Genomic DNA, 14,947 nt, shown 5'->3' with positions numbered 1-14,947 from the left:
GAAGTGTATTTATTAATAATGAGCAAAGGGGGTGGGGGTGGGGGAATGCTTGCAATTTGAAAATAGATGCAACCCTAAATAAAAATAATCTTTCTGATGACCTGGGACCTGAGAGGAGACTCTTGCTTTAACTGGAGAGTCGAGCTGTTTGGATGAAATGGAAGTCAGGTGGTGGTGGAGGCAGAGATACTCATACAGAGTGCTAAGGAAGGGGGACTGGGTTGTCGGGGTGAAAACACTTTCCCATTTCCTGTCCTTTCCTGTCCTTCCCAATCCACTCCAAATAAATAAATAATTAAAATAAATTACTGTTCAGGGAAGAACAAAGAGCCGTGGCAGGAAAGGAAAAGGAAAGCTAGACTATAACGAGCAGAAGTTATGGCTGGAATGAGTTATGATGTTTAATCATGGGACATGATATCCAATGGCATGTGGCTCATGATTCTTGGCTGGCACGGTGGCTTGGGATTACTCAAAAGCACCTGGAGCCTGTGAGCAGGTTGGAACGGTTCAAGCTTTGCCGGTTTCCCCCTCTGGTTCACATAGGAGGTCCTGAATCAGAGATAATAGCGAATGATACTCATTTTATTGACCAGGAAAAAATTCAATCTAGCTACATCTGCATATATATTCACCTGCACGTAACACATACTAAAGCATTCCTGGGCAATCTTTGGCCCTGCAGTTGTTGTTGGTCTCCAGTTTCCATCAGCCTCCAATGATCAGCGGTGATGGGAGTTGTGCTCCAGCAACATTTGGGGACATGGGTTCCCATCCCTGTAAAAAAGCATTATTTGCTAAACATGGTGCCCTCCAAATATCTTAGACTGCAACTCACATCAGTAGTTGTAGTCTAAAACATTTGGAGGGCACTAGGTTTACAAAGGTTGCATTAAAGCTTTATTTCTCTGGTTGTTTTCTATTGGCTTTGTATGGTGCTTTTGTCCACTGTTTGTTGCATGCATCTTCTTGAGTTTCTAAATCCCAATTCACTTTCCACCACCGTCTCAAATTTTGCTGTGGACAAAATTGAACCTCTATAATGGTTTTATACAAATATGATAAGGGACGCAGGTGGCGCTGTGGGTTAAACCACAGAGCCTAGGACTTGCCGATCAGAAGGTCGGCGGTTCGAATCCCTGTGGCAGGGTGAGCTCCCATTACTCAGTCCCAGCTCCTGCCAACCTAGCAGTTAGAAAGCACGTCAAAGTGCAAGTAGATAAATAGGGACCGCTCCGGCGGGAAGGTAAACGGCGTTTCCGTGCGCTGCTCTGGTTCGCCAGAAGCGGCTTAGTCATGCTGACCACATGACCCGGAAGCTGTCTGCGGACAAACACCGGCTCCCTCGGCCCATAGAGCGAGATGAGTGCCGCAACCCCAGAGTCGGTCACGACTGGACCTAATGGTCAGGGGTCCCTTTACCTTTACCTTAAAAGGTAAAGGTACCCCTGCCCGTACGGGCCAGTCTTGACAGACTCTGGGGTTGTGCGCCCATCTCACTTAAGAGGCCAGGGGCCAGCGCTGTCCGGAGACACTTTACCTTTACCTTTACCTTACAAATATGCTATTAGTCCTTTTGGCATTATATTTTCTTCCACTATTTTCCCCCTCCATTTCTATCCTAGGATTTTGTTTAAAAGGACCTTAATTGTTTTTGAACATTTCCCAATTGAATTTGCATCTCATTAATAGTCAGGGATTGTCCATCTTTGTGAAAATGTTTCAGATAGTACATATTCCACATATTTATATGATAGGCTCTATATTTATTCTTGAAAACCAGGTGGAACTGAAATGGAATAGCAGGTGAGGGGCCTAGGACCAGAACCTATGCCCATTTGGTTCAAATCTTGAAAGACACCATGTTGGTGTTGAGAACATAACTGCCCTCCTGGATCCATCATACTCTAGCATCCTATTCTCACTGTGGTCAAGCCAGTGCCTATGGGAAGTCCAAAAGAAGGACCTGCGCACAACAGCAAGTCCTTGTGATTTCCAGCAACTGGCACTCAGAGGCATACTGCCTCTGAGGGTGGAGGCAGAACACAAACATCAGGGTTAGTAGACACTGATGGCCTCATTCTCCATGAATTTGTTTACTATATACTATACTATATTGAAGCCTTCCAAGTTGGTAAAAAGTTAAAGGGACCCCTGACCATTAGGTCCAGTTGTGACCAACTCTGGGGTTGCGGCGCTCATCTCGCTTTATTGGCCGAGGGAGCTGCCGTACAGCTTCCGGGTCATGTGGCCAGCATGACTAAGCCACTTCTGGAGAACCAGAGCAGCGCACAGAAACGCCGTTTACCTTCCCGCCAGAGCGGTACCTATTTATCTACTTGCACTTTGACGTGCTTTCGAACTGCTAGGTTGGCAGGAGCAGAGACCGAGCAAAGGGAGCTCACCCCGTCACAGGGATTCGAACCGCCGAACTTCTGATCGGCAAGTCCTAGGCTCTGTGGTTTAACCCACAGTTGGTAGCCATCACTAAATATTGTGGCAGTGGATGTAAAGAAATGTAAAGCTGAACCTGGGAGAATCTGCATGCAAATCAAGTTCTGCCATGGAGCAACTGGTGGAGGAAGAGGGGAGCGGGGGAAGCGCATCGCCCCCAGCAGCGCGATCCCGGTGGGGAGTCATCGCGGCTGCCCCCCCGCCACACCCCCGTAAGTGGTGCACCATGCCCCCAGGATGTGCACTATGCCCCTGCGGGAGGCGTGCCACGCCCCCGGGATACGCACCACGCCCCCCCGGACGTGCACCAGCCATGCCCACACGTGCTCTCTGCCACGCCCCCCCCCCCCCCGGTGCCGGAACATGAAGCTCTGCCACTGCATGGAGCTACAGCCCTTTCGCTAATAAGAAGCTGCCTTCTACTGAGTCAGACAAGTGGTCCATCCAGCTAGGTATTTTCTACACTGACAGGCAGCAGCTCTCCAGGGTTTCAGGCAGGGTTCTCTCGCAGCCCTACTTGGATATGTCAGAGATTGGACCTGGGACCTTCTCCAAATGACAGGGAGATCTGTCAAATTTCAAGTGAGCAAGGATCAGCTTTGAAGAAACAAACTTCATTTACAACACCCAGCTGTGCCAAGGAGTACCCCCCGAAACCAGCACATCCCATTTAGCAGAACAAGTTGTCCTCCTAGTTCAGTCCTGCGTGTGTCTCATTAAGATAATTACCAATGAATTAAAGCAGGTTGGCTCAGTGCACTGGCGGCGGGGGTGTGGGCTCCCCTGCTGGCAGGCAGCAGGTGTAAATGAACAAGATCTGTCGAAAAGGCTGATGACCCTCTTAATTCACGGCAGCAAACAGGGGACATAGGTACTGAAGCAAGTTTTCATAATTGATATTTACTCTGAAAGGTTAATGGCAGCAGTGATGCTTCTAATTTGCTTGCCCACGCAAGACCTTGTTAGGTCAGATTCTCTCCATTTACTTCTGTGTGTGAATTGGAAGTGCACAGTTGTTTTTCGTATGCAAACTTTGGAAAGAGGAGAGACAGCAAAGAGATGACTGCCCTGCCCCAAAGCACCTTCTCATGTCATCTGATTGAAATAAATCCATAAAAGCAGCTGAGTTAATGAAGATGGAGCAGAATTTCATCAGGTCCACATTTTTAAAGTCAACTGACCTATAATTTCCCATTCCCAAACAGTGGTACCTCGGGTTAAGTACTTAATTCGTTCCGGAGGTCCGTTCTTAACCTGAAACTGTTCTTAACCTGAGGCACCACTTTAGCTAATGGGGCCTCCTGCTGCTGCCACACCACCAGAGCACAATTTCTGTTCTCATCCTGAAGCAAAGTTCTTAATCCATGGTACTATTTCTGGGTTAGCGGAGTCTGTAACCTGAAGCATATGTAACCTGAAGCGTATGTAACCCGAGGTACCACTGTATAAATGAATATTTTAGGGAGGATGCGTAGAAAAAATATCCAGAAATATGTAAGGACGGCCATGGGAAATAGAAAATGCTTCTTTTGGAGGAAAGTGCATACAAAATTGTGTATACAGTACTTGGGGAAATGTATATGATTTAAATGCACATTTTGTATGACTTATGATTGAATGCATGCAAAACTGATACGGAACAAGGTAATCAATCCATCCTGTTAGTTAGTTAGTTAGTTAGTGTGTGAGTGTGAGTGTGTGTGAGTGTGTGTGTGTGTGCATGTGCATGCATGCGTGTGCAAAGATGTATATAGATATGTATGTGGAGGGAAGGAGAGAGGGAGGGAGGGAGAGAGAGAGATTCATTAGGGATAGATGGATGAGCCTATTTCTGTCCCATGCCAGTTTTACATTCATAACTTTCTTCCTCTCTTCAAGGAAGCTGCCATAAACCAAGACAGAGAATGAGTCCACATGATGCTGTTGAGAAGGAAATGTGATATGGAGGCTTCTCAGTTGCAAACAACTTTGCAATGGTTACTGATAGCTTTGAAGTAATTACAGTGGTTCCATCTTTGCAGAGGAGCTGGTGTGTGGGCGTGTGCATGCGTGGAGCTTGCAGTTTGTGATCTGGAACCCCATTCAAAGTGTGTAGGCTCTGCGCATGGAATGGGCAGGGCTGAGGTCACAAGCTGCACACATGACCTGCATGCATACATTTTGAATCTGTGTCTTGAAGCTTGCTTTCTAATATTTCATTGCTGGACCATCTAATGCAGCATTACTTATACTGCCTGACAGCAGTTCTCTAGGATTTGAGACAGGGTTGTCTGAGATGGAACCTGAGACCTTCTGCAGACAAAGTATATGCTCTGCCCCAGTTTTCCTATTTCAATTCACACCATGGTGATGAACTTAGTAGGTAGCCTTAGGCACGCCACTGTATTTCAGGCATAGTTCAGTGATGGGGTCCCAGCTTTGCATACAGAAAAACCCAGGTTTGACCCCCAGCTTCTCCAGGTAGGTCTGGGAAAGACTCCCTGCCTGAGACCTTAGAGAGCTGCTGCCAATTAGTGTAGACAGAACTGAGCCCAGTGGGACTAATGATCTAATTTGGTATAAGGCATCTTCCTTTTAATATTCTAACTCCCACCCCAGCATTTCAGTGCTGAAAATAGCTGTCACTTTTGTAGTGTTGCTGTTGTTCTTCCAAGGATTACTATGTGAGACCTTACACATAAATGAAGATTGAGCTTCTCTTTCAGTACCCTGCACTCACTTATTCTGCAACAGCCTGTCCTTCTACTGATTTAAAAGTTGGCAGTGTGTCTGCATCTGCATGTGTCTCTGTGTGTTCCTTCAGTTAAAAATAGGCCAGGAATAGCATAATTGCCCTACAACCTGTTATCAGCAGTTGAGTACGAGCCTCCCCAGTGTGCAAAGTGTCAGGCTGTGTATGACATGCTATCTTAATGTTCACGCACATGCAGGCGCATTAGAGCCAAAAATGCATCCACACCCACCCACCCACCTCACTCTCAAATATTTAAATACTGGTGGGGGTGGAGCTGAGTTCTGGAGGATGGCAACTCTAGCAACTCACACTAAGAAGGAGTCTCCAAAAGGCAAAGACAGGGTTAAATTAGGGACAGCGATACACCAGGGACTAGAAAATTGGAGAAAGTGCTTAGCTCTGTGGTAGAGGATGCTGTTTGCCTGCAAAGGTCCTGGGTTCATTCTCTGGCCTCTCCCATTACAAGGATCTTAGTTAGCAGGGCATGCAAGACTGACTGCTTGAAATCCACTGCCAGACAAATAGTATAAGGCCGCAGCATCCTGTGTGATAAACAGGGTTTGAATATATGAAAAATGAGGTACTGCTGTTTTAAGTATTGTCTAATCTCAAAGGAGATGTTAGGGTGGTTAGGCTAGCATTACAATACGTGGGCTAGGAGACTTGATAAATCAGCAGGGAGCAGTTGGCTTTGTTAAATGAGTCTCCTCCACAAACTTACATACAGTTGCAAAGCTCTGTAATGCCATGGTCATCAACATGATGCCTGTGAGCGCAAGTGTTCCCACCAGTGCCTCCTATGACTCCCACAAAAGGTCTCAGCACATACCCCTCAGAAATCCAGTGTTTGCTAGTGCTCCTGATGAGGTCCTTGTCTCACTGTGGAGCCAGGAGACGTGTAGGGCCATCAGTATGATTGTGCCTGAGTATCATCACTGATGCTGTGCTGTACGCAAACATCCATGGTACTCCAGAGACCTGTGCATGAGGAAGAAGGAAGGTCGATGGCAGGAGCACAGTTGGTGCGAATTCCAGTCTGAGTTTGACCCAGCACATTCTTGCACCTATTGATGGTGGTGTGGAAAGCTTACTTTTCTGCTACCATTGCATCCAGCAATATTGTTCTGTATGGCGAGTGAGCTTTCTTTATCTAGCCAGCAGAGCAATGCTATTCCATCCTTGAAGACATGCTGTAGTAATTCTGCCCATACAGATTTGGGCAGAATTAGATGCCACAGAGTGAGTCTGGAGAAGGTATCCAGAGCATCAATGGGTCTGGCTGTACTGTATCGGTTTCCATTGTTATGGTGTGAGGATGTGAATACATTTCTTAGAGGGGTTCAAACTTGACCCCTTGGTCCTGCCCATCTTGACTTACTAGATTTAGACAAAGGAACTTGACTGAGCGGGTCATTCCAGGTGTGTGTTGGCTAAGGTGTTATCTTCCTGGAAGGAGGTAGAGATGTGTCCCTCATTTAGGGTCCTGGGCGCAGAAGTCCTAAACAACTATCTCCCAGTGGGAAAGGGGTTATCTAGACTTGTTTCAATCTGGCTTCAGGCCTGGCCATGGCACCAAAAGTGTCTTGGTCACCCTGGTTGATCACTTTCATCAGGTGAAAGATGGAGGAGTGACCCCCTGCTCATTCTCCCTCACCTCTCTGTAGATTTTGATACTGCTGCCCATGGTATGCTCCTGGAGGGAGTCTGTGAGGTGGGGACGAAGGATACACAACTGTTTTATGGTGGTTCGGCTTCTAATGGTTGCTTCTCCAGAATAGCAATAGGGGATATTACTTGGAGCCAAGGGAACTACTCTGTAGCATTCCACAGGAATCCATCTTGTGTCACATGCCATTTAACACCAATATGAAGCTGTCGTGAGATATCTTCATGAGATTTGGAGTGAAGTGTCACCAACATGCAAATAGTATGCAACTCTCTCTGTAACATCTGAATTAGGAGAGGTGGTTCAGGTGCTAGATGGGTGCCTGGAGCTGGTGATGGGCTGGATTTGGCCAAAAAATTCAAACTGAATCTAGACAAGATTGAGGTGTTATATGATTTGAGTTATCGGGTCCAGTAATTGAGGAGACAGCTTGCTCTAGATAGAGGACTGTGCCTCCTTGGAAGCAGCAGGTGCCTAGGTTGGGGTTACTCTTGGATCCAGTACTGCTACTGAAGGCTTGGATAGCATCTGTGTCCAAGACTGCCTGTTTCCAGCTCTCACTAGTTTGCCAGCTGTTGATGCTTTTTGGATTAAGATGACTTGGCCACTGAACGCCACCCTCACATAACCTCCAGATTAGATTATTGCAGTGGACTATGCTTTGGAAACTGGTTCAGCTAAAGTATCTCTGAAAGATGGCCATCCTACCTCTGTTTTAAAACCTCCAGTGAAGCTGTGATTCATGCACTTCAGGGGGTTTGAATAGAAGACCCTTGCCATCCCTTCCAACTCTACAGTTCTGTGATTCTGTTAAGAACCCCAAGCACAAATATAAAAGCAAAACACCAAACATATTTTGACCAAAAAAATCTTGTTCAGTTTTCATTAATGTATGAATGTCAAAAAGTATTTGTGTGTACACATTCATACACCAATGACAACTGGAAAAAAAATCTGTTTAGTCTTTTACAGTTAAGTTTTATTTATGAATACATTTGTGTTAGAAACCTACATTATTTTACCAGTGTCATTTTATTTTTCTGATCCCAATTTATTTGTTGTCATTGTGTATGTCGGGAGACACTTCTTTCGTTTACTCTCCAAAGGGCCTTACAGCATATTAAAAATGAATGTAAGTAAATTATAACACCGTACTGACACAATCCTACAAAAACACATGCAAGTCATTAAAAATATACAAAATATAATACGTTTGCCCAGAGAGACATTTGGCCACAGGTCCCTTTCAGACAATCAACTGCCCCCATTTTTCTTCTACAATGGTTTAGAACAAGGATTTAAAAAATCTGTGGCCTCGAGGGCAATATGTGTCCCGTGGCCTAATTTCATGCAGCCCTAGGCCTAACTGGGTGCAGGTGGTAAGGAGGAGAGAACTGTGGGGCAGCCAGAAAGAGGGAAAATGTGCTCTTTAGGCTTCTGGCACTGGTCCTGCCCTCCCCCCCCCCCATTTATTTTTATTTATTTTTTAGTTTCAGTTCCTCCTACCATTGGTTCCAGCTCCTCCCACCATTGGCTCCAGCCACAGCCACTGCTGGTTTTCAGCCCCCAAGAAATTACCCCAAAGAGCATGGGTAGGCAAACTAAGGCCTGGGGCCCGGATCCGGCCCAATCGCCTTCTCAGTCCGGCCTGCAGATGGTCCGGGAATCAGCGTGTTTTTACATGAGTAGAATGTGTCCTTTTATTTAAAATGCATCTCTGGGTTATTTGTGGGGCCTGCCTGGTGTTTTTACATGAGTAGAATGTGTACTTTTATTTAAAATGCATCTCTGGGTTATTTGTGGGGCATAGGAATTTGTTCATTTATTTTTTTCCAAAATGTAGTCCGGCCCCCCACAAGGTCTGAGGGACAGTGGACTGGCTCCCTGCTGAAAAAGTTTGCTGACCCCTGCCAAAGAGTATGTAAGCCATTGAGAGAGAAAAAGTTACCCTGCCAGTGCTTTAAGAACACGTTGGGGCTGTGCCTTGCGCCCCAGATGAGCTTCAGCACTGACTGGTGGTGAATGAACTGAGAGGGATTTACTAAAATACCTGTTTCAATGGGATGATGTTTTTTGATCACTGCAGATGAAAGTCCCCATGAAGCGAAGTGGCAGGAACAGCGAGGACGACAGCATCCGGGAGGCCACCAGCTCCCAGCTCAGCAGCTCCAGGGACTGCCTCAGCGATGTGAGTACCACTGAGAAACGGGCGGCGCTGTTGTGGCAATTTCATAAATCTCGCTGAACAAACGTTGGCATCCAGAGGTCACTGTGTAATAACTTTCTCTCCCCCCACCCCACCCCCCATGTCATGATTGAGTGTTATGGCATAAGCGGCTGAGCTCCCTTGCAAACACTATAATCATAGCGCAAATAGTATGATAAGTGAAAGATCAGAGGCAGGGAAAACAAAACGGAATTGTGCTTCCTGGGAGCAAAAGATGGCTCAAGATGATTACTTTGAGGGGGGAAATTGGGGGGGGGGGGTACGTGAAATTGTTTGTGTGCTTTTTTGTACTTAAAAAAACAACCAACTGTTGTTCCGATTATTCTGGGCTGCATGGGTGAGCCCACCTCTTTTGATGCCTCCTGTTCTGAATTGGGGGCTGGGGTAGACTGTGATTAGTGGGGTAGGGTTAGGGGGGTGAATGGAAACGCTGCTTTTGAATGAAATGTTATGATAAACTCAATGCAAAACGACGTCTAAGTGTATAAACACACAAATGGGCTCTTTATTTTATTCTTACTTTTTTTAAATCACCAAGAAATCAATGGAAGTGCTGGGATAATTTTATGTGAAGGCTTTTTTGTGTTAGCAATTAGCATTTTGCCTTCATTAAAACATGATTTTTTGCTAATTAGGACCTTCCCCCGTTAGGAGAGATTTAAATGACGAACAATAATCAAACACTGGCACGAGTCATGTCTGAAATATTAAATTTAACATTTCAATGGTGAGCCACGGTTACATCCCAGAGAGAGTGGGGTTTTCATGTTCCGTTCTATTAATGTGAAATATGCTTCATAACTAAAACCTGTCACAGGAAAAAGCAGCTCACACCAGCCAAATTCAATTGGACAGTTAATTTAGCTTTAAAATTGAAAACACTACCTCTGCTTCAGGATGCAAAAAAGGAAGGGGGAGGAAGCCTTTGATAAGCATAATGCATTTGCTATTAAGGCTTTCAGAGCTCATTCTCCTGAAGGAGGAGAAGAGGAAGGGAGAGAGGAGGGGGCAAAATGGCTCCTACAAATGTGTTTAAAAGCTGAAAGTATTTATTAAAAATGTCAGCAGAAAAGTGCTTTTGGCAGATTAAAGCGGGATTCAGCTTGACAGCTCTGACAGCAAAATGTGATGGTGTTGGTGTTGTAGGGTGTGCGTGTGGAATTCACTCTACATGTTTTGAGCAGGAATGGGGTGCTATAAACATCCGGTGTAGTGTGGGAAGAAATAAGAGGGTGGGGTGGGGAAATCCCATTCCTGAACCTCTGATCTGATTCCAGGGAAAATAAAATGTGTGAATCGGAAAGGAAAGTGAGCAGGGGGAAGGGGGAGGTGGATTTGGCATCTTTGTGGTAAATGATTTTGTTTATCCAGCATTGGTTTGGGTTTGGGTTGTGGTTGATGCAGTTGTGTCCCCCCCCCCTTAAAACAACAATTGTTTCCTCTTCACCCACACTATGCATGTAGCAGCTACTGAATGGCTTCTCTCCCTCCCTCTTCCTCTCTCTCTCACCCACACCAAAAGGTGTATTTATTCCAACACCCTGTTTACTCTAGGAGGCCCACAGACAATAGCCCTATTCTACTTCTGTTCCTCGGTAGTTGGTACTCGGGCATGTGCGAGATACAAATTTTAGAGGAAGTATGGTGACCAGACCACACGGAACAAACTGAACAAAGAGCCAGGGTGGTGTAGTGGCTGGAGTGTCAGACTAGGACCTGGAAGACCAGGGGTTTAAATCCCCACTTGGGCACAAAGCTCATGGGGTGACCTTGGACCAGTCATGGTCTCTCAGCCTAACCTACCTCACAGGTTTGTTGTGGGGATTAAATGGGGGCGGGGGAGAACCATGCATTCCACCCTGAGCTCCTTAGAGGAGAAAGGTGGGATAGAAATGCAATAAATAAATGAATAAACTATTGCATGCATTTGGAGTGAAAAGGCCCACCAGAAATCTGTGTTTTCAACTACCTCAGGGCCTGGTCTGTAGAGGTCCTGGGCTTGGTAGGGCTCCAGACTCTGGTGAACTGGAACACAGACTGGATTCCCCTTAATGTTCCAGCATGCTGCCTCTGATCTTGGATGTGCAGATGTGAATAATAATAATAATAATAATTTTATTATTTATACCCCGCTCATCTGGCTGGGTTTCCCCAGCCACTCTGGGCAGCTTCCAACAAAAGATTAAAAATACATTAAAACATCAGTTATTAAAAACTTCCCTAAACAGGGCTGCCTTCAGATGTCTTCTAACCATCAGATAGTTGTTTATTTCTTTGACATCTGATGGGAGGGTGTGCTTAATCCTATGTTAAAGCTACCTAAATGCACTCCCCCTCTCCACAAGTTGTTCTGTATGCACATACATGTGTGTATGTATGTGTACACACACACACACACACACACACACACACACACAAACACAGAGTTAGCAGATTTGCAAAGCTAAGCAGGGTCCAGTATGGTTCCAGATTGGACCGTGTCTGCATTGCAGGGGTTTGGACTGAGTGACCCTTGGGGTCCCTTCCAACCCCACAATTCTATGAGGTAGGGTGAAGCAGCCGCCTCAGGTGGCGGAAGCGCAGGAGGCAGGGCCCCCCCGCCCCACTGCTTCTGCCACCGCTGGAACACGCCCCTCTTGACAAGTTCAGCGAGAGGGGGCATTCCAGTGGCAGCAGAAGTGGTGAATCATGGCAGCAGAGCCATTTGGCTGTCCCTCTGTCTACTCATATACATATGCTTGTGAGCAGGTGTGCCATCTGCTGGAGGGCTGGGGGACCGAGGGCCCCCCCAAATTTTCAAGGAGGTGGCCGAACCCCCTCAAAATTCCCTGGTGGCTGTGCACACATGCTGCAGGACATGCTCGCATCACACACATAATTTCCCTGCTAACATATTGACACTGTACTGCACAACATCCTTAGAAAAGACAGATTTTTTCCTGTCTGCTTCTCTCTGTGTGTCTCTTTCTCTCTAACAAACACACACACACACTCCTGGGAATACCAATTTTACATTTTTAAGTAGCCTAGTCACCTTTGGTGTGCTCACCCTTCAAGGATTTTATAAAATGTTGCCTTTTTTCTTGATTCAGGCCACGAGTGCCTATTGATTTATCTTGTTTTATGTTACAGGATTTACATACCACTTAATCAACAAAACGTAAAACATGGCTCACGTAAAACAATATAAAACACACATTAAAAAGTACAGTATCAAGAAAAACCAGATGTTCAAAACAAGTTGGCCTAGAATAGGTAGAACTTACCCTAAAATGTCCATTTACGATCTCTTTCCTCCTTTTCAATAATTGGGTCCTCATTAATTTATTTTAGCACCATCTCTTAGGAAAAGCCCTGCTGGATCAGGCGAGAGGCCCATCTAGTCCTGAGTCCTTTTCTCACAGTGGTCAACCAGAAGCTTCTGCAAGGCCTAAAGTAGGACCCGAGTGTAACAGCACTTACCCTACTTGTGATCCCGAGGATCTGTGGATAGGGACCATGGACAGTTTTCTCCCCATGAATCTGTCTAATCCTTTTTTGGAACCATCCAGTTTGATGGCCATCACTCTGTCTTGTGGTAGTGAGCTCCATGTTCACTGTATGAATAAGCCCTTTCTTTTGTTTGCCCAGAAAGGATTGTGGCCCTCCAGACTGGAAAAGGTGCCTTGCTCCTCAGTTAAAGAGTCTTGGGTAGCAGGGCTGAGAATGGTGTCTGCCTTAGACCTTGGACAGTTGTTGCTAGTCAGAGCCAACCAAAGATGGGGAACTGTTGGGCTGCAGCTTCTACCGCCTCTGACCATTGTCCATCAGCACATAATAAGAGCCTGGTGGATCAAGCCAAAGGCCCACCTAGTCCAACATCCTGTTCTCACAGTGACCAACCAGATTCTTAAAGGAAGCTTGCAAGCAAGATCCGAGTTCAACAGCACTCTGTTTCCAGCAACTGGTATTCAGAAGTCAGAGCCATAACTACGGGGAGGGGGACATTGGCCAGGTTTTTTGCCCCGGGTGAAGCCTCCAGAAGCATTGCTGCCTCCAACAGGAGAGGTAGAACGGGATGAGCCTTTGGTCTGATTTAGCACTGCTCTTTCTTCTTTTGCCCTTGTGCTCTTGTCAGCAACTTGCCACACCTATGCAAAAATCCCTTTTTAGTCCCTATGACACGTGGTTAAGAATTATCCAATGTAACTATTGGTAGAGCCACCAGCTACTTTTACGAAAACGAACAACAACAACAAAAAACCATCTTCCTCACAGTTAGGCCCATGGTATTAAGAGAGAATTAAAAGACAGAATATTCCTGTGCTTTATTTTGATTGAAATTAAATAGAGGGCGGTTTGGGGTGGTCCCGGGAGGGAAAGAAGGGTGTTCTGTTTTGCCTCCCACCCCTCCCTCCCTGCTCCTTGTTCCATAATTGTCCTAATCTTTCCTGATGTCCTGAACAGTGTAAAAAATCCACACAGAGCCGTACATAATGGCTTTTAAAAAAGGGTTTATCTTTTTCTTGACCCATCAGCTTAAGAACTGCCTGCGTTTTTTAATGGATTTTCTCCGTCACTAAATTGAATGGATCGTTCCTCATTATCATTTAAATAGGACCCTCATTCCCCACAAACACAGAACATTTGAATGTGGTGGTAGAGCTGCGTTAATTTGAAATGTATGGAAGATGGGGAAGGGGAGGGAAAGGAGGAGAAGGCAGCCGCTGAGTGTGGAATTGCTGGATGTAATTGTCATGGATTCTCAATTTTGTTGCCCCCAAGATGGGAAAATAGACTAATAATTGTCTCCCAGCCCTAGTAGAATAGTTGCCCTAGTTAGCTGAAGCTAACACTCTAATTGTCATGGGGGGCATCTAGATGAATGAGGATGTATGCAGGGCACAGCAAGGGCTAAATTGAGTGATATACTAAGGCAAAGAGCAAATTGGCAATTATGGACCCAGTCGAAAAGGTTGGCAGGTGTGCAGTGTTCTCATGAGCCCTGAGGGGGAAATTGGAAATATAAAATATCAACCATAAATACCAGCTGATTAGGAAATATGTTGCAAGAGGTGTTGGCCACTTTGGATGGATGGATGGAGACATAGATAAGAGTGCCGGGTGTTTATTTAACGTTTTAAAAATAAAAAAATGTCAGAATTCACAGACTCCATTTTAGGCTCTTTTTCTTTCACTCATTCTAGCTCTCTTCAGTCAGGTTAGATGAAGTGACTTTTAAAAATGTTATTGGGGGTAAGGAGAAATCTACCTGGCGGCGAAGGAGTGGAAACCAGAAATTATAAGAAATCATCCTCCACTTTTATGGCTCAGGTTTAAATTCTTATTTAACAATGATGCCTGGATATAGGACCTCTTAGGTTATAGGGGGTTTAGGAGGTGGAGAAGATAGAAGGCTAAATAATTGGGAACGTGTGAATGGCTGGCTGGCTGTTTGTCTGTGAAAAAGAGAGCGATAATGTGAGGGGGCACTGAACCCCCCACCCCATATTTGGCTGTGGGCCTAACTCACTTTACAGAGCTCCTTACAGAGCAACAATTCCCAGAGTTCCTTAGGGAGAGGGCTTGATTGTTAAATAACTATGAGAACTGCAGCTCTGTGAGGGTGTTAAAAAATGTCAACAATTATGGTGGTTTCCTAAAAGCTCAAATTTTCAAATATGGCAACCCTCTGTGAGGGGAATAGGCACCCCTTATCATACTGCAACTCCCAGAATTCTTTAGGGGAAGCCATGACTGTTAAAGTGGCACAATAGTGCTTAAGGTGTATGGCATAGGTGTGGCCTGGGCTGGGTGGGAGCCTCAGAAGACTAGGCCTCACCCTACCTGAGCTTCTCCCTCCAGGGATCACTCACAATGCATTAGT

The 14,947-nt window shown here is 45.6% G+C and overlaps 1 protein-coding gene across 12 annotated transcripts in view; it reads left to right on the top strand.

Annotated features, from left to right (window-relative positions):
• FBRSL1 (fibrosin like 1) overlaps positions 1 to 14,947 on the top strand; it is an 827,250-nt gene that overhangs the window by 356,621 nt on the left and 455,682 nt on the right. For all 12 annotated transcript variants that reach the window (XM_079956419.1, XM_079956418.1, XM_079956422.1 and 9 more), the window contains exon 3: positions 8,941 to 9,042. In XM_079956419.1, coding sequence (XP_079812545.1) covers positions 8,941 to 9,042 — 102 coding nt within the window. The remainder of the gene's footprint in view (positions 1 to 8,940; positions 9,043 to 14,947) is intronic.

This window comes from Podarcis cretensis, assembly GCF_951804945.1.
Source record: "Podarcis cretensis genome assembly, chromosome: 16".
Taxonomy (NCBI): domain Eukaryota; kingdom Metazoa; phylum Chordata; class Lepidosauria; order Squamata; family Lacertidae; genus Podarcis; species Podarcis cretensis.
The sequence above is the reverse complement of the archived record's forward strand: the minus strand, read 5'-3'. Positions and strand labels throughout refer to the sequence as shown.